We start from the raw sequence: 22,114 nt of genomic DNA on the forward strand, positions 1-22,114 counted from the left end.
TCTTAAAAAAAAAAAAAAGAAAGAAAAGAAAAAAAAAAAAGAAAAGAGTAAGTTAAGGAACAATCCCACACAACAACAAACCTCTCAACAACAAGGACTGGTTCTTGACAGTTTAAGACACTGCAGATACAGCTTTTCTTTTTCTAAGCTCCCAGGGCAAACACAATCACAAGCACCAAAGATGCTATGTTCCTCTACCCTTTCAAGCCCATCTTCAAAGCTCTTAGGCAGTCTCCACCGCAACAAGTCTGTAAGTGTATCTTTTATAAAGCTTACAGTTCTACTGGGAGTATCTCTTACACTTAAGACATAAACTCAACACAGCACTGTTTCCAAAGGAAATCTTGCCAATTTACTATGCAAATACTATAGGAAGCCAACACCAGTTTTACTCCAACTTTGTCATGTTAGATGAAAGAAGGATATGCTATTATTGATACAGAGGGTGATCAGTCCCTGCCCCCACGCAGACATCTGACTACCTGTACCTCTCAAATGCTAGGAATGCTGGGATAAAATTTGTGCACCACTACATCCATCTACTATCGGCTTTTGTGGAGACAATGTATACAGATATAATTATTATGAAGTTGCTAATGTTTATAGGCCACCAAACACTAATACTTTCAGTGCTCTATACCCTTATTGTTTTGATTTTAAAAGTGAACATGAGTCAAATATTTTATTCAACTAAATAAAAACAAAAAGAAACCCAAAATATTCAATGGGTAACAAACGGAACATTAGAAAAACTGGCTATTTTGGCCGGTATCAGGATAGACCCCTGGCCTAGACATTAAGCAGGATAATCTCCAGCAACACTATAGGCCATAAAATTGGTAGTTACTTGTTTTTTTGTTTGCTAGACAAAAATAATTTACAACTCTATAACACCTATGTCTCAATAGATGCCTATAGATTAGCAAGTAAACCCACTAATCTTTGGATATAATTAAAAATAAATGATAGTTTGAATTCTGTATGTTCTCCAAAAAACCTTTTACAATCACAAGGTTAGCCAGCATTTGCTTTTATTAACAATCTGATTTGTGTTTGTGTAAAATTCTACTATACCATAATATTTATAAATAAAGGTTGAAGAGTAATAATAATGTAGTCTACATTAGATATATCACACATCATCAGTATACTAATGTCACACATCATCAATATACTAATTTATACGATGAAGTTGTACCTATTTATACAGTAACTGTAAATTTTACTTATCATTACAATACTTCATAGCTCTGATAGGAACACATAACTAGAAATAAACAGGTCAACAGACACTATATAAATAGACATTTGCAAGCCTGGTGTGGTGGCGTACGCCTGTAATCTCAGCACTTGGGGAGGCTGAGGTAAGAGGATCTCTGAGTTCTAGTCCAGCCTGGTCTATAAAGTGAGTCCAGGACAGCCAAGACTACACAGAGAAACCCTGTCTTGGGGGAGTGTGAGGGTAAAGGAATCTGGGGGCAGGGGTGGGGGGGGGGAGGTAAGGCACAGTGCAAACTTCTTTCTGTTCTACTAGTATCATCTTCAGGTTGGAATTTCTCAACAATAGTTGATTCTTTCTTTCTTTTCTGCTATGAAGTCCAGCATGGCCTAGAACTCTTAGCAATCCTCCAGTCTGAGCCTCTCGAGTAATGGAATTATATATGCTTGTGCTACCACACCCTGGCTTAATTTTAATTAAAAAAAAAAACACAACTTTTACATACTCTTCAAAAGCCACACTTGAGACTTCCCCACACCTCTAGAGGGTATCAGATCTCCTGGAACTAGAGTCATAGCGGTGGGGAGCTGCCTAATGTGGGTGTGGGGAGTGCAGAGCCTAAGAGCAGTAAAGGCTCTGAACCATGGAGACCTCTCTCAGGCCCTCTCCTCAGACTTTCAAAGTTTACTATCCTATCCCCTAATTATCAAGTCTTTTCTCTACCAGGATTTATTTTGTTAAGAAATATAGAATGTTACTGTGCATGGGAGCACACACCTTTGATCCCAGCACTTGGGAAGAAGCAGAAGCAGAAAAATCTGAGTTTCCGACCAGTCAGGGATACACAGAGACCCACTCTCAAACAAACACACAGTTAGCGTCCACCAACAATGAAGGGAGTGCAGCCAGGTGTGTTGGCGCACGTCTTTAACCCCAGCACTGGGGAGGCAGAGACAGGCGAATCATTGAGTTCGAGGACAGCCTGGTTTACAGAGTGAGTCCAGGACAACCAAGGCTACACAAGGAAACCCTGTGTCGAATAATAAAAACAAACAAAAAAGGGAGGGAGTCAATTGGTTCTTTTGTTTAATTCCTATAAAAAAGCTTTGCGTAAAGATAGTAGTTTACTTTGCTAATCAGAAAAATGAAATTGCAATTCAGAGATACATGTACCTATCCACTGGGTCACCAGAGCACAACAGCTAAACAAAATCTGAGAAGCCAGTCCTTTCACAGATCCTCGTGACCACTGCTCAGGTTGTTGTGTCTCCTATACACAGAGCTTAAGGGGAAAATTTGATGACTATTTGTATCATGTTCTTTGTACTCATAATTCTTCTGATTTTCACATTTGACAGATAATTTTTACTGCTAACTTATTTTATAAATTAGGATGGGATGTGGTAAATTAACAGCCAGATCAAGCAAATAAACAGGAAAAAGTATTAAGCATTCAGCATTAAGTGTCCTGACTTCACCAATACCTTACCATAGGAGTTCTCTGTGACCCACTTACATAAACACTGATCTTCAAGTTTTATTTTTGACAAAAGCCCGTACACACACTTGAAAAACAAAAGCACTGCTAAACTAAGTCCCCTTCAATCTTTTCCTTTACTCCAATTTGACAAGCAGATTTTCAGGACTAACAGTTTTCTGGGGGAGGGCTGGGGCAGGTTTAAGACATGGTCTCAACTCTGGGACACCCTGGCTGGCATGATCTTGCTGTGTAGACCAGGCTGTCCACCAATTATTGACAATTCTCTTACCTCTGACATCCAAGGGCTAGAATTAGTTGTGTCCCTCAGCTTAACTTTTTAAAAAACATTTTTTTATTTTCCAATTATTATTATAAGTATGTGAGGCTGTGCACATGCCTGTAGAGGTCAGAGGATGACTTTCAAGAACTATTTTTCTCCTTCCACAGTGGGTTCCAAAATGTGAATTCCGTCTCAACTGTACATGACCTTGGAGTGTGTATACAGGCACAGGCTGGATATGGAGTACGGGGAGTGTCACTGAGTTTATGACACTCTCTGGTAATGCAGCTCTTCTAAGAACAGTATCAGCCTCTAACTAGGCTGCATTGAGGTACACTCTTACACTCATTCATTCTCTCTCACCTGCCCCCCATCATTGGGTACCAAGCCAAGAGCAGACAAGAACCAAAGGCAACTGAGGAATGCTGGTCCTCCCCAGGGAAGATCACATCTACTGGTTGTCCAGTGCTAAACACTCAGCTCTAAAAACATTCACACCCATAATTTTATATGGACTGAGCAGCCTATATTTTAAATATAAATGAAGGGCTGGAGAGATGGCTCAGTGGTTAAGAGCACCACCTGCTCTTCTAGAGTCCTGAGTTCAATTCCCAGCAACCACATGGTGGCTCACAGCCATCTATAATGTGATCTGGAGCCCTCTTCTGCAGATAAAGCACTCACATACAATAAATAAATAAATCTTTAAAATGTAAATGGAAAAAGAAAAAAAAAAGAGGCCATGAATTTGAAGATGAGCAGGGAGAGGTATCTGAGAGAGTTTGGAGAGAGGAAAGGAACAGAGAAATACAGTAATTATAATCTTAAAAAAAGAAGTATCTGTTTTATTTTCCTGCTTTTATAATACTTAAAACTACAATTACAATTACCAAGTACAATGTATATGAAGAGAGACCTGTTACAGTATGCTGAATATAATTCAAGTGCTAACTGCCATGTACAGGAAAGGCCACTATGTAGATAAACATCTCTCTAGCTTAAGAACTATTAAATGAAGATCCTTTGTGAGTGCTTCCAATTCACTGATGCATGTTTAAGAACACGGTAGACCACTACACTAGGTTTGCCATAGTGTTTACACAGATTCATTCTGCTTTGGAGGATATTGTTATTGTGCTGGGAACTGAATAGTGGACAGTGAATTTAGCCTTTCCTTCTAAGATCAGATAGCTCTGAATATATAAGAGTTTGAAGTTACATACTAACATTTTAAGATTTTTTTCCCATAAAGATTAGGTACAACTCTTAAGATTATTGATAAACTTGCTGGCACTATACATGCATTTATTTTCAGTGATTTTTAAAGTTTTAAGCACAGAGTCACTTGTGTTGTCTAGAAAGGATTGCAGTGGGTTCTGGTAAATCCTACTTAACATACATTTAATCACATTTATAGTTCTCCACACAAACATTCTATAGTTTTCCATTTTAAATTTCTTTTTCTTCCCTCTTTTGTCAGAAGCTGAGGATGCAGCTCAACAAGGAGAGCACTTGACTAGCGTGCTTAAGACCCTAAGACTGATCCCCAGTTTTGTAAAAATAATTTTGTGGCAGCTATATTATATTGGAAAAGGGCTCCTAAAATAGCATTATTAACATTACAGTGTAGGTTTAGCCTCAACCTGATGGATTATAATGTATTCTTCATTTGGGGTGGAGATAGCTCCCATATGCTAGTATTAACAAGTGACATGGGGATTACTGAATGACAATGTGTTTAGTTTTAATCAGGATAAGATATCTACTCACCAAGAAGAAAAAGTGAATGGTAAAGTCCCATTCCTAACCAAGAAGCTATTGGCAATGGATAACTCTGTGTGTGTGTGTGTGTGTGTGTGTGTGTGTGTGTGTGTTTCCAATGGAGTGTCACTGGATTTTCAATGACTAACTGAAGAGCCATAGGCAATTAATGGTTGCTAGAAGAACAGTCATAATCATCAGTGGTATAACCAATGATAAGTTGCTATTGCTTGATTAAATAAACCTCCACCCACGCAAGTAACTAATTAAATGCAGTGGGCCAAGAAAACAAAACAAAACAGGAAAGCAGAGGGAGATGTGTCGGGAAGAAGGGTTTCAAAATGAGTGAGAGGGGGTAAGAGAGAATAGCCTGGAAAGGGGGAGAGGTGTATTATTAAAGTATATTATAAATGTACATAATTATTAAAGAATAAATAATTGGAAACAAAATAGGATCTCACTCTGTAGCCCAGAATGTTCTGGAACTATGTAGCTTAGGCTAGCTTCAAAACTCCTAATTATCCTTTGGAGTTCAGAAGAAGGTTTTGGATACCCCAGAGCTGGAATAAGGTAGTGAGTCACCTGACACGGCTTCTGGGAACTAAACTAAACTGAACTTGGGTAATCTGCAAGAGTAGCATGTAACTTTTAACCTGTGAGCCACATTTCTGAATAACATCCAAAGAGAATAAAAAAAGTTTGAAAATGTATACTGTATATGTTGATTGAAATTATGTATAGGGTGTGTGTAGATTGAAATATAGTTCATATAGTTTACACTGAAGTAGGAGAAACCATAAACAGCTCAGGAACTGGCACAGACCTAAAAATTCAATGTTCAAAGGCTGACACTGTGAGGGAGAAACAGGATAGGTCCTAAAATGATTATTTTTTGGGGGGTGTGGGGGAGATCAAACTCAGGCCACATTTCCTAGTGATAGTCATAGGGAAAAGAAAGCTGGCTCCAGTTTGCAAAAAGTCATTCTAAGAACTAGGGGGTGTTGGACATGGAAGCATCGTGAATGACCCCCATGGTAAGGAAAGCAAGTCCTCGAGCGTCTACACTGACATCCACTCCAGCAGGAGCAGGGTGAGCCCTGACTAGCAGGGAGGCTCTACCTTCTGGGCGATCATGTTGCAGATTTCAGGCAGGAAGTCCTCGCTGAGCAGCTTGTAGAGTTGCCGCTCTCGGAGAGAGGTCCTCTCTCGGAAACTCTCAGTGACCTGTCTCCATTCTTCTTCTGTTTGACACAGGAGCCACCAAGTACCTTGGCCTGGCCCTCGGGACCCTACAGAAAAAAAGAATGGATTCAGTACAATAGACCCCACACCAAGACCTTTTGTTCCTACTTCCTGGGTCATGACTTAAACACAGAAATTATGGGAAAAGGAGGCACTAATCTTCTAATGGCTGACAGTGTCTTCTTTTCTTTCTTAGGGATAAGTTGCTCATAGAAGTGTTGAACTCGAGAGATCAAGTAATCCTCCTGCCCCACCCCTCAAGCACTGGCATCACAGGAACTTTATACATTGTCTGGCTGTAATGTATACCTTTTTGTTGAGCCTAGCCTTAACTCATGAGATCCACCTGTCTCTGCCTCCCACGTGCAGAGATTATTGTGCTTTTGATTTTCTATCACCATCACTGTCTATAACTAGACAAATGCTTAGCAAAACCAAAACTGTAACTACTGTGATTTAAATAAAAATGTGACATTGTACAAGTGCTTTAAATTTCTTATGGTTTTGAAACTGAGACTGTAAACATGTATGCTTTATTTCACTTATGATACTGCGTAATGGTTATTTCCCTCCAAATAACCCTCCAAATTTAAAACATTTAGATTACAGAATTAAAATCTAACCAGAGGCACGTTTCTTTAATCTTAGTTCTCAGTAGGAAGAGGCAGGTGGATCTCTGAGCTTGAGGCCAGCCTGGTCTACAGAGTAAGTTCCAAGACAGCCAAGGCTACAAAAAAGAACAAACCCTGTCTCCAAAAACCAATAATAATAATAAAGTTATAAATAAAATAATATAAAATCTAATTATGCATGTATGTATACATGCATGTATGCAATACTTCCCAAGTCACTGACATTAAAAGACAGATATCCAAGAAGCTGCTTGCCTACTCAAATGTCTGAGTCTTTAATATACTGTGCTAGGGAACAGAACAGAACTAGTTCTCATCTTAAGCATCTGTGAGATGCATGATGGAGAAAGGATCAAACAGGGAGCAAAAAAATAGGAGACTGCTTGCATTTTCCATATACACTGTGTGACTGGAAATGTACTGCTATAATGTATGTATGAATCACATTGACCTAACACACAGCAACAAAGATCATTATTACCATTTCGTGTCTGTAGGTCAGGTGCCAAGGAATTTTCTTCCTGCTTCTCACTGAAACACAGGAAAAAGAGAAAACAGTAAAACAAAACACGGACATGCCCAAACCGTCCTGTCTTTCTTGTAAATACGGACCCAGTTCATATAACAGTGGCTGGGGCTGGGGCAGGTGGGCTGTCAAAATTCAAAGTTAGGAAGATAATTCTAATGAGAAATAAAAGAAGAATGTAGGGAGGGTTTGCTGCAGAAAATGGAAGCACTGAAACCCAACTATCAGGGCTATGGCGTCCGCACAATGAAGAGGGAAGAACAGGGTCGGGATTCTGGGGCTCAGGGATACACTAGAGAGGCCGAGCTTACCTGGCATTCTCTGAGGAAGATGAACTGCTCTGCTCAAGACTGTCACTGACCAGTAGAGGGTAGTGCAAGCCCGTGTGTACCAATATAATGGTTCAATATTCCCGACATTAAGGTAGGTATAAAACAGATTTCTGTTACAGGAAGAATCTCTAGACCTCTCAGGAAATGCTTAAACAGATGCTGACTATACAGATCACAAGTAACTACAGGACATTTTCCAAAATAACACTAAAAAGAAATAGGAAGTTGTAATCTACTTGAACTTAACCAGTCTACTTACTACCCGTGTGATTTCTTAAGAATCCTTTCCATTAACACCTTCTTTTCATATAGCCTCGCTATGTAGTCCAGGCTAGCCTGGAACTTAGGATCCTCCTGCCTCAGCCTAGGAATATTTCTTTGTCATTAGAGGGGGGGGGGGAATGACTGAAATTGCCATTGAAAGGACAGCTAAACTAAGTAGAACTTCTAAACTCTTGAGAAGAAGCTGTTCATTCAGTTACTAGAAATGTTAAGGCTCCTAGTATGATCCTTAGTACCTACATTTAAAAACAAGCAAAGCCAGTGTGCTATTTTTATGTCAACTTGACACAAGCTAACCTTATCTGAAAGGAGGGAACCTCAACTGAAGCCTCCATAAGATCCTGCTGTAGCACATTTTCTTTATTGGAAATTGATGGGGGAGGGCCCAGCCCATTGTGGGTGGTGCCATCCCATGGCATGTGGTCCTGGATTCTATAAGGAAGCAAGTTAAAGCTGGGCATGATGGCACATGCCTGTAATCCCAGCACTCAGGCAGGTTGAATTCTGTGAGTTCAAAGCAGCCTGGTCTACAAAAGAGTCCAGGAAAGCCAAGGCTACACAGAGAAACCCTCTCTCAAAAACAAAACAAACAAGAAGGAGAAGAGGAGGAAAGGAGGAAGAAGAAAGCAGACCGAGAAAGCCAGTAAGCAGTATCCTCCATGGCCTATGCCATCAGCTCCTGCCTCCAGGTGTGAGTTCATGTCCCAGCTTTCTTCCCACGACGGACTACAATATGAAAGTCTAAGCCCAATAAACCCTTTTCCTTCCCAACTTGCATTTTGGTCATGATGTTTCATCACAGCACTAGTAACCCTAACTAGGCCAGGCGTGGTAGGCATATAATCCCAGTGCTAAGGAAACAGACCATGATCGAGAAGACACCAAAATAAAAGTCTGGCCTCCATATGCTTGCACACCCACACACATACTCATAACAAAGGCAGACCTCTCTAAAAAGTAATGATATATGAAAATTCCCAAGTATTAAGTAATGTATTTTCCTTTTCTAAAATTAAAGATTCAGAAAATATTTTACATTTTATCTTTTCATCACTGTAGGAATATGCATGTTTTGGCACCTTAATTACTACAGTCAAAGAATTAAGCCAGATGGCGGTGCACGACTTTATTCCCAGCACTCGGGAGGCAGAGGCAGGTGGATCTCTAAGCTCAAGGCCAGCCAGGGCAACACAAGAAAACTTGTCTCAAAAAATCTAAAATAAAAAAGAGTAAGCCCTAAACCTAGAATGACAGCTCTCTGTCCCAGCTTCTCTCCATTGCCACTGTTGCTCTCTTTTCCCTAGGTGTCCCCTTCTCTCCTGCCCTCATGGCTCACACTCTGTCCCATGCCTTCTCCAGGGCCTCCTCTCCCTCCCCTATACCAGGGGCGGGACAAAAACAAACCTGGAGTAATATATAGCTCTACGAACTCTCTAGTGGTATGATGAACTTGAAAATATACACTAAAAGGAATGCTTATCAAATACTATCTATGGGTCAAGCACAGCCTTCATTTTCTTGTACTGTCATGTACTGTCCTGTTTAGTTTAATCCTCACTAAATGAACAACCATCACCCAACAAATAACAGACTCGGGGAAGCAGGCAGCGTGACAGGCAGAGGCCATGCGGACACTGGTGCATCACAGTTTCACACAGACTCTGACTCAAGGCTCCGTAAGTTATGACTTATATCCTCTCCACACACAAGTAAAGATAATAAAGATGAAGTGAAATTAAGATCCCTTCTAGTAGGAGACTGTGTGAGCACAGACCAGAGGCATTTCTCACCTGGATATAATCTCCTCCTGTAGTTTTTTCCGTTTTGGAGGCCTTCCTCTTCTTTTGCCTGTTTTTCCAGGAATATTTGAGACATTTTTTTGTCTTTCACTTTCCCTAAGAAACAGTATCATTAAATAGAAATATTCTGACATAATACTAACAACTAGTATGATTTTTGTATTAGTAATTACAATATTCTCTGTCACAAGGATAACAAAATGGATTATTCAAAATAGCAGAAACAGAAAATATAGAGTGCTTTCTCTTCAATAGGGATTACCTAAATGTGAAATCAAGAAAAAAAAAAAGGCACTGACAGTACTAAAATAAAGATCTAACACCTTCCTACCGCCTTACAGCAGTAAGGAAGCAGTACTTCCTTTATGGAGAAAGCAGTGCTTAGCATCATTCTACATGCCATGGGAATGAGGCTGCTGCTTGTTTAAGAAGCACTTAACATAGGCTTACTTTGCAGGCATCATATAAAATTCTGCCTTATGATGGTGAATCCTCAAGTTCCTAAGACAGAATAATAATCCTAATAGAAAAAAGGTACTCAAAGACTGCTGTGTGAAATAGTCAGGTACTCATCAGGAATCTCATGAATACTCTATGTTCGAATCACACTATTTTTCACCAGTCTTGTGGCAGAGAGTACAGAATAATTTCTTTGTATTTCAGTATGAAACTCCTTGCCATCCTGTCACAGGCTTGCCAATACGACCAACTATTGCATTGGACAAAAACAAAGTGCTAGATGATTCTGATACATTAACTTTCATAGCATTTTAATAGAGCAGTTATCACAGCCCTGACATTAGCAACAATACCTGCTCAAGGAGAGCTCTCCATTAGACCTTCCTTGTACTGGGTCTTCTTTGTACATTCTTGTCCCATAGAAGTACCAGTAGAGTGCACCTGAATTGTCCTCACCCAGAGGCTCCACTCTGAGACTGTCTGCATCCAGACCCTAGGCAGAAGAGGAAAGTGGATTTGGAAAAATGAGGAATATCAAACAGAAAAAATTTAAAATGACAATTCAAAATTTATACTCAGACACACCTCATTGGGGTGTGGGGGCTCAAAACAGGGTTTCTCTTTGTAGCACTGGCTGTGTTGGAACTCACTCTGTAGACCAGGCTGGTCTCAATCTCAGAGAACTGCCTGTCTCTGCCTCCCAAGTGCTGGGATCAAAGGCATGCGCCACAATGCCTGGCACACTTCATATTTTAAAATGCCAATATGCTGTATATAATTTTCTATCAGGAAAGATGAAATACAGACAGAACAGAATGGGATGACTAAGATGAGGAAATTTTAGATGTTCCCTCTAATCAACCCCGACTCTCATGTTGGCTCACACACTCACAAAAGAGGAACTAAAAAGAATTCTACACCATTTGGTTTAGAACTACCACCTTATAAGGAAGGAGGGATAACTACGCCAAGTAGAATCAGAACGCTCAATACAGTTTTCTCATTCTGTCTGTAGTCCAGAACAGCCGTATACTCTCAACAATCCTCCTGCCTCAGCCTCCTAAGTGCTGATATTATAGAGGCTTTACGTTGAGACCCTACCATACACATTTGATTTCCAGTCAAAAGGCTTTGTTTTCCATGTGGTTTTACCAAAACATTTTTTATATTTTATTATGTGTGTGTGTGTCTGTCGTGTATGTTCGGGTGCCCATGGAAGATAAAGAAGACATTGGATTCCATGAGCTGGGATTACAGGCAATCGTAAGCTGCCTAGTATGAGTGCTGGGAACTGAACTTGGGTCTTCTGGAAGACCGGTGAGGACTCTTAACTGCTGGGCACTTTCTCCACCCAACATAGCACCTTATTTACTCCAGCTGAGATCCAGCAAAGCAATTCTCAAAGTACTCCAGGGCTGGGCCTGTACTGGGCCCTGTGCTCAGCAGGAGCTACAATAGATTATATGATTTTTAAAATGTGTCTGTGCACAGAGATCAAATGAAAATTGTTACATTTAATCGTCTCATTGAGTAGAATTAGAAATCAACCTCCCAAACCAGGTTATGGTGGCGCATGTCTTTAACCCCAGCACTCAGGAGGCAGCAGCAGGTGGAGAGGCCAGCCCAGGCTGTGTAGAGAAACTCTGTCTCAAAAACAAAAGAAATTGACCTCCCTATTTGTGAAGGCATTAACCCAATTCCTTTCACACAACACTTAGAAAATAGGAAACAACAATCTATATTTCTAAAATAGTTAATAGCAATTGAGAGTAAAGGAAACAGAAAAATAGTCCCCATCTTTCTTCAATGTATTTGTTTTTAAATTGGAATGTATATAAAGAATAGTTTCCAGTCTCTCCAATTTTTTTGATTTGTTTTGTTTTTCGAGACAAGAGTCTCTCTGTGTTAGCCTTGGCTATCCTAGACTCACTTAGTAGACCAGGCTGGCCTTGAACTCACAGTGATCCAACCTCCTCTGCCTCCTGAGTAGAGGGATTAAAGGCGTGTGCCACCAAGCCTGGCTTTAGAATTTATTGTTATTTTAATTACCGAAAAAAAATTCAATGGCAAATTCACTGCTGTTTTGTGTGAAGACAAACTAGGGCTCAGGAAATGAAAAGAAATAAATATGAAAGCCATACACTTTGCATACATGGCTTGCAATCCGTTGGCCACATGGGTATAGCTGTATATACAGGTCATTATAGAGTAAGAGATGAAGACCTACTGTGAGCAAGCTAAACTCCAAACTTTCAGGTTTCACTGGAAAGGAGCATGCTAGAGAAGTACCTTGAGAAGATCAAAGACATCATCTGCATCTAGCCGGTAATCACAGAGGCGATGCAGGATCTCTACACGAGTGCGCAGAGGAAGGTCTTGGAAACTGGCTTCTCTCAGAGGATTGGGCTTTCCTTCTTCAAGCTCCCAACGGTAGTTAATAATGTCTTCCAGGTAGCTGTGGAATGTCTGAGGCCTAACCAAATGGCCCCAAACACATAAATACATTAATATAAAACAGAAGATGGGGATGGCAGATTGCTCTGGGTTCAAGGCCAGCCTGGTCTACATAGTGAGCTCCAGGACAGCCAGGGATATGTAAAGAGACCTTGTCTTAACAGCCCCCAAAAAGCATCAACAAAAAACCCAAACAAACAAACAAACAAACAAAACTTACGCTGTTTGTGGTTCATGTTTACATGCTATGGCACATATGCGATGGTCAGAGAACAACTGTGTGTATGTGCTTGTGGTTCATGTCCCCATACTATGGCACATATGTGATGGTCAAAGAACACCTTGTGGGAGTTGGTTCTTCCTTTCTATCACAAGGGGCCTGGGAATCAAACTTAGATCATCAAGCTCGGTGACAAGGGCTTTTATCACTGAGCCACCCTGCCAGCCTATCATTCTTTTTATATGTTGTCTGGTCTGGTCTTAACTCCTGGTTTCATATGGAATACAGGTATACACCATTGTATCTAGGTAATCTAAACTTTGAAAACAGGTATTTCAAGAAAAAATATTTAAGACCGTACACTGTCAATTCAGAGAACTGAGGAGTTTTGAGGAAAGTAGATGCATGAACTAGGAGTAAGTGGTTGGGTACAAAGAAAGGAAACTGTCTATGTGAAAATTAAGAAGGTGGTTTCTACACACACACACACATACACACACACACAGCAATAAATAAACCCCTCTAAGTATTATATGTACTTGCAGAATTTTCTAGGAGAGAGAGTATATGTTTCCTTACCACTTGTGAGGTCCTCTTTTTGATCCTTAGCACTAAAGAAATGTAAGTAAACAGATGGACTAAACTAAAAAGAATTCCTAACGTATAGAAAGTTCCCCAAACAATGATCTCCTTAGGAGTCTGTGACATGAAAATCACTCTGCTAGGATGGTAGCTGCACTGGAGCATGCTGGGAAGACAATTTAGAAATCTGTCTCAGGTCAGCCTGGGCACTGTGTCCATGAGCAGCACCACTCTCCTAACCTACAGCCTGTCCAGAAGCCTCTACATTAGTGGTTTTCAATCCATGACTCCTTTGGAGGGGGGAGGGTTGAACAACCCTTTCACCACCATGTGTTAAAGGGTCACAGCATTAGGAGGGCTGGGAACCACTCCTCTACACAGTGTAAAGAGCGACATGCTTGACACTCTTCCTTTTTTGTGACAAAGTTTCACTTGTAGGGCTGGTTGGCCTAGAACTCCCTATTTAGATCAAGCTTGCCTTGAACATCCACCTTCTTCAGTCTTCCAAGTATTGGCTAACGGTGGGCACCCCCTGGCCAGGGCAGTGCTGAGGAGTTGGCCCTGGTGGCCTGGCTGCTAGATGTGCATGTGGAGAACTGGTCCTGCGCCCTGCCTGGGCAAAGTGGGATCTGGCCCTGGTGGCACAGGCTCAGGAAAGCGGGCAGTCTTATCAACTCAGACCCAGATCCAGAACTCTGAGTTGGCCCACCCCAACTATAGATCTGCCCCGTCTATGAAGTGCTGGAGCATGGGAAGGGGCCATTCTAGAAGATCCAAAGCTGTAGGATCTCCATGACACAGGATAGCCTAAAGGAATCCAGTACTGATTGTGTAGCAGAAGCCAGAGGCCTAGAACCAGATCAATGGCTCATTGCAATGAACATTTGCAAATAAAGCTGTCTGGGCAAAAGGATACACTGTGTAATATATCATGACATACCACAGCTTCCATGACAAGATGCTTTACTTGTTTGTTTTCTTTTTTGGAGGGGAGGTAATCTAAGTGGAGAGTAGATATGCAGGGACAGAAAGACCAGTGGGATTAGGGTACATGATGTGACATTCACAAAGAATCAATGAAGTTTAAAAAAAAAAAAAGGTGGGCACCATCATGATTTGCTGAAAGTTATTTTCTTTAAGAGACCCTGCCTCGATATATAAAGTTAAAGAGATATGGAGAAAGGCTCCTGATCTCAACCTGGGGCCTCCACACATGCATACACATATACACATTTTTGAAAGTGGAGAACTAATGAAGACATCCTGATGTCAACTTCTGGCTTACACGCATGACTACATAGATAAGTGCACCTGCACACACTGCACATTTTTTTCCACAGACATACATACAGAGCAAATGGAAATTGGTTAAACATTTCAATTTTAAGGCACATGTTGGGGCTGGAGAGATGGCTCAGTGGCTAACAGCACCATTCATAGAGAGGACTAAGTTTGGTTCCCAGTGTCTATATTGAATGGTTCACAACCACCTCTACATCCAGTTCCAGAATATTTGATGCCCTCTTCTGGCCTCTAAGAGGACACATGCACCCATGCACACATGTGCATTATATTCTTAAGAAGCAGGTTACCTATATAATCTACGTATAGAAATAATGATTAAAGGACAGAACATATATGCCATACAAAAAAGAAAACCTAAGAAAAATGAACAGGGTTCGAGGTACAGCTCAGTTTACAGCACTTGTCTAACATGTGAGGGACCCTAGGTTTGAATTACAACTCTGAACAACAAAGATCACATAGCAGATCAACTGACTTTGGGGGGTTAGAGACTGGCATACTGAATTTAAATTTTTATGTGGATTGGGCCAGCAAGACTGTTCACTGGTTAAAGGTGCTTGCTGCCAAGCCTGAAGACACCTTCAAGTTGTCCTCTGACCTTAATTTACATACACACAAATAAATTTTAAAAAATTTAAAATTATGTGGAAGTACAGAGGAGTAACAATAATAAAAACCTTTTCCCTTGAGGTGGGGGGAATGGAATATCAATTTACTTAGTCTAGGCTTGCCTCAAACTCATTGTATAGCCAAAGATGATCCTGGACTTTTCTGATCCTGCCTTTATCTTCACCTCCCAAGTGTTGGAATCACAGACCTACAGTGCCATGACCAATTTATGCATTGCTGGGGAGGAGGGCTTTATATATGCTAGTCAACACTCTATCAACTAAACCACATCCCCAAGTCTCAAAAACAACTTTTTAAAGGTTAAAGAACAAGGGGCTGGAGAGACAGCTCTTCCAGGACCCAGGTCTGGTTTCCAGCACCCTCATGGTAGGTCAGAAATGCCTCTAGCCCCAGTCCTAGGCGATCCAATATTCTCCTATTGCCTCCACGGACACTAAACACATGTGGTACATAGACTTATATGTAGGCCAAATACCCATACATGAATGGGTTGGTGATCTTATCCTACTGAACTTGAGGAGATACCTGATCCTTACGTTTTTAAAAAAGATTTACTTATTATATATACAGTGTTCTTCCTGCATGTATGCCTGCCAGCCAGAAGAGGGCATTAGATCACATTATAGATGGTTGTGAGCCACCATGTGGTTGCTGGGAATTGAACTCAGGACCTCTGGAAGAACAGACAGTGCTCTTAACCTCTGAGCCATCTTTCCAGCCCTCTAAAACATACATTTCAACAATGAGGAAGGATAACTATCTCACCTCATATATAAATACTAACCTAAAGTACATTTTATGTAAACCTGGCTGTCCTAGAACTCAAAAAGATATCCCAGGGTCTGATTCTTGAATGATGGGATTACGATTGTCCCCAGTCCAAAGTGCATTTTGATATGAACTCTAAAAAGCTAAATGCAGGCCCCCTTGGTATGTGTAGTTTTCATGTATGTGGTAATTGTATCCGTGTGTGCGTATACATATACACATGCACTTGCTTGCTCACTTGTCCATGTGTACATGTGTACATGTGATCAGAGGGTGCTTTTTCCAATAGCCTTCCACACGCTACATTTGAACATGGAGCCTACCAATTCAGCTAGTCTCACATGCCAGCCAGTGCTCCTCCTGAGAACCGGGATCACAGGCAGGATGCCCTGCGTTTGTGCAGGTCCTGAAGATTGGATCTCTAGCTGCTTGCTTGCGTGGCAATGCTTTATCCACTGAATATTCTTGCCAGCCCCTTTAAGAGCCTTTTTATTTCATTTTTGGGGGTTGTTTGGTTGGTTTGTTTTTGGGTTTTTTGAGACAGGGTTTCTCTGTGTAGCCTTGGCTATCCTGGATTTGATTTGTAGACCAGGCTGGCCTTGAACTCACAGCGATCCACCTGCCTCTGCCTCCTACATGCTGGGATTAAAGGTGTGCGCCACCACACCTGGCTTAAAAAAAATTTTAATGTGATAAGGTGTCTTGTCTTCTTGACACTGAGGTCCCATAGACATGGGAGTAAAAGCAAAATATACTGTAAAAATTTATAAACTACAACTAAATGGCCACCTTAAATTCTTTCAAATACAAACAAATGTAAGAGCAAGATATACATCTGAATAAAATACTCAGTAAAATGAAAACCAGTAAATGCTGCAAAGATACACAGCACCCAGATTGTTCCTAGCGCACTAATAGAAACAGCAATGTAACTGCTTCGGAACAGTTTGGCAGCTTCTTCAACTTAAACACGCAGCATATGACCCACTATTTACCAAAAGAAATCAAAAAATGTTTGCACAAGCATTCCCTTGCATCTTTCACAATAACTTTGTTTGTAAACAGTCTTAATTAAAAGCAACACAATGTTCATCAATAAACAATAGTTAATTTTGTGTCCTATTTTTCTCCCCTGGGCACAATTCAATTTTTCACCCTCCAAAAGGAGCCAATACTGATAACACATAGCAGTCTACATTAACACCAGATGTCATGCTAGACTAAAAGAAGCTATACACACCATCTCACACCATGAGCTCACTCATACAGAACCCCCAAATAGGTAAGTCTTAATATATAGTGGTTCAATGAGATTAACGGTAGCCAGGTTTTGGGTATCTGTATGGAAGCGATCAACTGTAAAGAAAGATTTGTGCAGAATCTATGTTCCTGAGTACAGTAGTGACTACATGCTGGATTCTTTGTCAAGAATGACTGGCCTCAGAGTCAGGTATGTACCAGCACCTGTATGTAGTTATTAGGCAGTGAAATCAGGGGCATCACCAATTTAAAGTTAGCCTCTCCATATGGAAAGACCCTGTCTGAGGACCTGGATTCCACTTCCAACAACCACAGGGTCGCTCACAACCGTGTGTGTGTGTGTGTGTGTGTGTGTGTGTGTGTGTGTGTGTGTGTGAGAGAGAGAGAGAGAGAGAGAGAGAGAGAGAGAGAGAGAGAGTGTCAGTGTCTGTTGTCCTCTTCTGGCCTCCATGGACACTGCATATACATAGTACACAGATATAGATGAAGGCAAAACACCCATATATAAAACAAAAATAGATTTTGTTGTTGTTGTTGTTGGGCATGATGGTGTACACCTTAAATTTCAGCATGCCGGCAGTAGAACTCTGAGTGTGAGGCCAGCCTGGTCTGCAAATGAGCTCCAAGACAGCCAGGGCTGTTACACGATGGGGGCAGAAATCTTCTTTAAAAGGCATATCTCATCGCAACAAAGATATGTTCAAATGTACATTTGGCATAGGTATTCCAATTTCCAAACAAAAGTGCTATTTCTGCATAAAGAACAAGACTTCAAAACTAAATATTTTAAGTAATATCAACAACAAAAAGTTTAACAATGTTAGATATACAATTAACTCTGAAAAACTAAGTTTATAAATTGATGACTTTCTACTTATAGTGGAAACAAAAAAGTGAGCAAAGACCACAGTTGAATCAAAATTGGCCTATGTTACATAAAAAGCATGCTTCAAGAGAACTCATGAACATCTGTGTGTCTCTGCTCCCCCAAGTGCTTGGATTACAGGCGTGCAACAGCACACCCAGCTTCAATTTTTACTTTTATGCTCAGACATGGTCTGATTTACTCCTATCTTTTCTGACAGAGAAGCTATTTTTCAGTCTAGTACTCAGTTATTCTAATCAATTTCCCAATACAGAAGGAAAAGAGATATGAAAGAGAGAAGTTCCTGTTAAATCCTTAAACTATGTACTTAATGGGAAGTGCTGTAACTAGAGGAGTATTCAGAGGTGACAGGGAAGAGAACCAGAAAGCACTGCAAGGAACATGTTACTAACATTTCATTTGTACTGAGAAAGAAAATAACAGAAAAATACCCAAGAACAAACTAAAGAAACTGGGTATGCATCAGGTTTACAAAACAGCAAACAAGTGATAACATACAGGTGATGCGCTGTGTGTGGCCAGGACCAGCACGGCAGCACCTCTGCACATCAAACACACACTGAATCCAGGCAACTTTGATGACCCAGCTGGTCCAAGATCATTCGCTTACATGCTAAGGTGGTAAATTTGTCTCTGATATTCCTCTTCCTGGTTCTCTGAAGTACTATGTTAGTCTTCTTTATAAATTTTGTGTATGTATGTATCCCAGTTCTCCTCATTTTATATTTACAAAACAAAATTGTGGGTATGCTTCTGAAGAGTGCTTTATTTGCAAACCTTATTTATATGTGGTACTAGCTGATAGGGAGGGGCACTACAACTGCTTATTCCAGTGAGAAGAGTTGATTTCTAGCCAAACTCTCCTGCCTGGGAATAGGTGCTCTCTCACTCAAAGACTTACAGAACTACATGGGCCATCCTCAGAGCCCAACAACCACCCACACAATCCTGTGAAGAACCATTTTTCAGTAGTTTTTTTTTTTCATCTCTTAGTGACAGAGATCAAATCCAAGGCTTCAATATGCTAGGTGAGTGCTCTATCACTAAGCTACACCCTCAAGTTGTAAAAGACTTTTAGTTAAGCAATAAACAAACTTCTTGGACACTCTCCCTCACACTGAGGTAGAAGGCTGGACTTGAACTCCTGGACAATTACAGATGTGACCTGAAAACTTTTAAATCTGAAGGTTTACTCTGTCAGACACAAAGGATTTCTAAACAAAATAAATCTAATTAGACTGAAGAGTCCCACTAATTTCCACTGTGGTCTTCAGAAAGTTCAGCTTAGATAAGATGGAACAGAATACAGCAAACATGAGGGGAAAGCACCAGGCACCAGGTGACCTGGGTGTATGTACATTTGTTCCGCTGCAATTTCCTCAGTTACAGAAACGAACTTAGAAGCATACTAGTTCATAGCTATAATCTAGGACTCAGGAGGCTGAGGCAGAAGGATTGTGGTGAGTCAGAGGCTAGCCAGGTACATCTCATTCTCTTCTGGGGAGGGAGGGTGAGGTGGGTAAAGTATTAGATGGTAACTGAAGAAGTTTGCAAGGTTATGTTCATTGTAAACTGCATAATCTTGGGATGAAAAATCTAACACAGAGATACAATTCAAGCAGGTGTGAGTGTAGGCAATAAACAGCAGTAATGTAGGGCGGTGTCTTTTTCACCAGTGGAAATCAAGCATTTTCACATCATGTTATATATACGGCAAGCACTTCAAAGTAAATAAACATTTATGCTCACCAATAGTTAAAGACAGTAATGCTAAGAAATTACAACTGCTGCCAGACCTGGGTGTGGTGGCGCACACCTTTAATCCCAGCAATTGGGAGGCAGAGGCAGGCGGATCACTGTGAGTTTGAGGCCAGCCTGATCTCCAAAGCAAGTCTAGGACAGACAAGGCTACACAGAGAAACCTTGTCTTGAAAAACCAAACCAAACCAAACCAAAACCCCACCCCACCCCCCAAAAAACAAAAAAACTGCTGCGAGAGAAGCACATTACCATAGCAGACATGGGGTGCACCACATGTAACCCCAGCACTCAAATTCAATCAATCCTACACAGCCAGCTGGAGTCCAGCTGTAAAAGAACCCAAAAACTATGACCTAATGTGGCCTGATCTGATGTCTAGATTTTGATTAATTTTGTAAACAGAGAAAAGATTGGTTATGTTTTTGAAAATAACATTTTAAAATATATTAGTTTAAATATATTTTATAATTTGGGGTTTTAGACATTAGTTTAGGGTAGCAAAGACAGCATCCTTCCAATTAAAGTGTCTGGATGGACTGTGAGAGAGACAGTGGAGTGCTCTGTTTAGTCCCTGTTGGGTTTCAGACCTGGAACAAACAGCTGAGGTACATATTTAACATACCAAGGCAGGCCTGGCCTCCACGTTCTCCCAGCATCCCTTAGTCCCTACCTACTACAGGGTGTGCCTGGCATACCCCACCCTTTACCCAGAGGTGGGGTTGCCCCACCCCCAGAAACTCTTCCCTATACAGTCCAGACATTGTGGTCTCTCTGCTCCTTCCCTGCGTGCCCACACTCTTTCTCTCTTTCTTTCCCCCTCGTCTCAGTCTCGCTCCCCATGGTGATGTTCCTCGGGACAATGAACCTGCCCAAGAGCTGCACCCAATTAACCTGCCTTTATGCTAAGATCTGGCGTTAACTGGCTCATTTAGTCAGGAGAAAACGTATTAGTGCCCCCTAATAGGTGTAAAGGGCATCGTGTTTTGAGCTAAAGAAAATTAACTCATGTTTCCCAAAAAGGTTCAAAGAGAGAAGAGTCCCTTCTGTGGTGGGCACTCTGATTTGTCAATAAAATCTTTATAAAAAGATTTTGTGATGGGCGGTGTTGGCATACGCCTTTAGTCCAAGTACTTGGGAGGCAGAGGCAGGTGAATCTCTGTGAGTTCAAGGCTAGCCTGGTCTATGAAGTGAGTTCCAGGAAAGTTGAGGTTATACAGAGAAACCCTGTCTCAAAAAACCAAAAGGAAACATACACAGAGTTTACTTTTATGTGTGTGTATTTGTGTATGGTCTTCATGTGTGTCTCAGCACCAAGTGCATGCCTAGAGCCCGAGGAGGCCAGATGGGGCTATCAGATGCTCTAAAATTCGGAGTTTCAGACAGTTATGGGTCACCATGGATGCTGGGACTCAAACTTGAGCCTTCCAGAAAAATATAGAGTACTCTTAATAAGCAAATCATAACTGTATCCCATTAACAAAAAAAAATTTTTTTTCTGAGACAGGGTTTCTCTATGTAGCCTTGGCTGTCCTGAACTCACTTTGTAGATCAAGCCGGCCTCAAACTCAGAGATCCACCTGCCTCTGCCTCCCATGTGCTAGGATTAAAGGTGTGCACCACCATGCCAGGCCCTAAAAAACTATTACACATATATTTCACTCAAAACAGGCATCATACAAACATAAAGCATCCTATGACTACTATGGAGAAAATAACACATTATTTTATGGCTAGCAATATAATCCAGGGACAGAGAATGTGCTTAGGATGGCCAGGGCACAAGAGCTGATCCCTACCATACTCCCTGAAAAGAAAATATTCTAACAGGGCTTGAGAAAGCAAACCAGACTTCCACACGCATGAGCTAGTAATGTCGCTGCTGTGTAAGAACCCTTTGCTTACCAGTGTCTACAAAAATCACAAAAAGTCAGTTAGCACATTTATGGATATCACTAAAATATATCTGCCATGCAATCTGGCATGAAGTCAGAAAACTACATTCAGGATGATAAAGCTAGGTGTGTTGTCTGTAATTAAAGCACTCTTTATCTTTTTGTTTTTAAAGACAGAGTTTCTCTGTATAGCACTTCCTGACTGCCCTGGAACTTGCTCTGTAGACCAGGCTGGCCTTGAGTGCACAGAGATCCACCTGCCCCTGCCTCCCAAGTGCTGGGATTAAAAGTGGATACCACTATTACCTGGCAATTCTAGCAGTCTTGTCATCCCTGAACTACAG

The 22,114-nt window shown here is 41.0% G+C and overlaps 1 protein-coding gene across 6 annotated transcripts in view; it reads right to left on the minus strand.

The window, feature by feature from the left end:
- Positions 1–22,114, minus strand: part of CECR2 (CECR2 histone acetyl-lysine reader) — a 104,399-nt gene that overhangs the window by 29,064 nt on the left and 53,221 nt on the right. For all 6 annotated transcript variants that reach the window (XM_084766081.1, XM_084766080.1, XM_084766079.1 and 3 more), the window contains exons 3-7: positions 12,302–12,485; positions 10,366–10,505; positions 9,545–9,649; positions 7,096–7,145; positions 5,860–6,029 (exon numbers count right to left, since the gene is read on the minus strand). In XM_084766081.1, the coding sequence (XP_084622207.1) occupies positions 5,860–6,029; positions 7,096–7,145; positions 9,545–9,649; positions 10,366–10,505; positions 12,302–12,485 (649 nt within the window). The remainder of the gene's footprint in view (positions 1–5,859; positions 6,030–7,095; positions 7,146–9,544; positions 9,650–10,365; positions 10,506–12,301; positions 12,486–22,114) is intronic.

Source organism: Acomys minous, assembly GCF_964271855.1.
Source record: "Acomys minous genome assembly, chromosome: 17".
NCBI lineage: Eukaryota > Metazoa > Chordata > Mammalia > Rodentia > Muridae > Acomys > Acomys minous.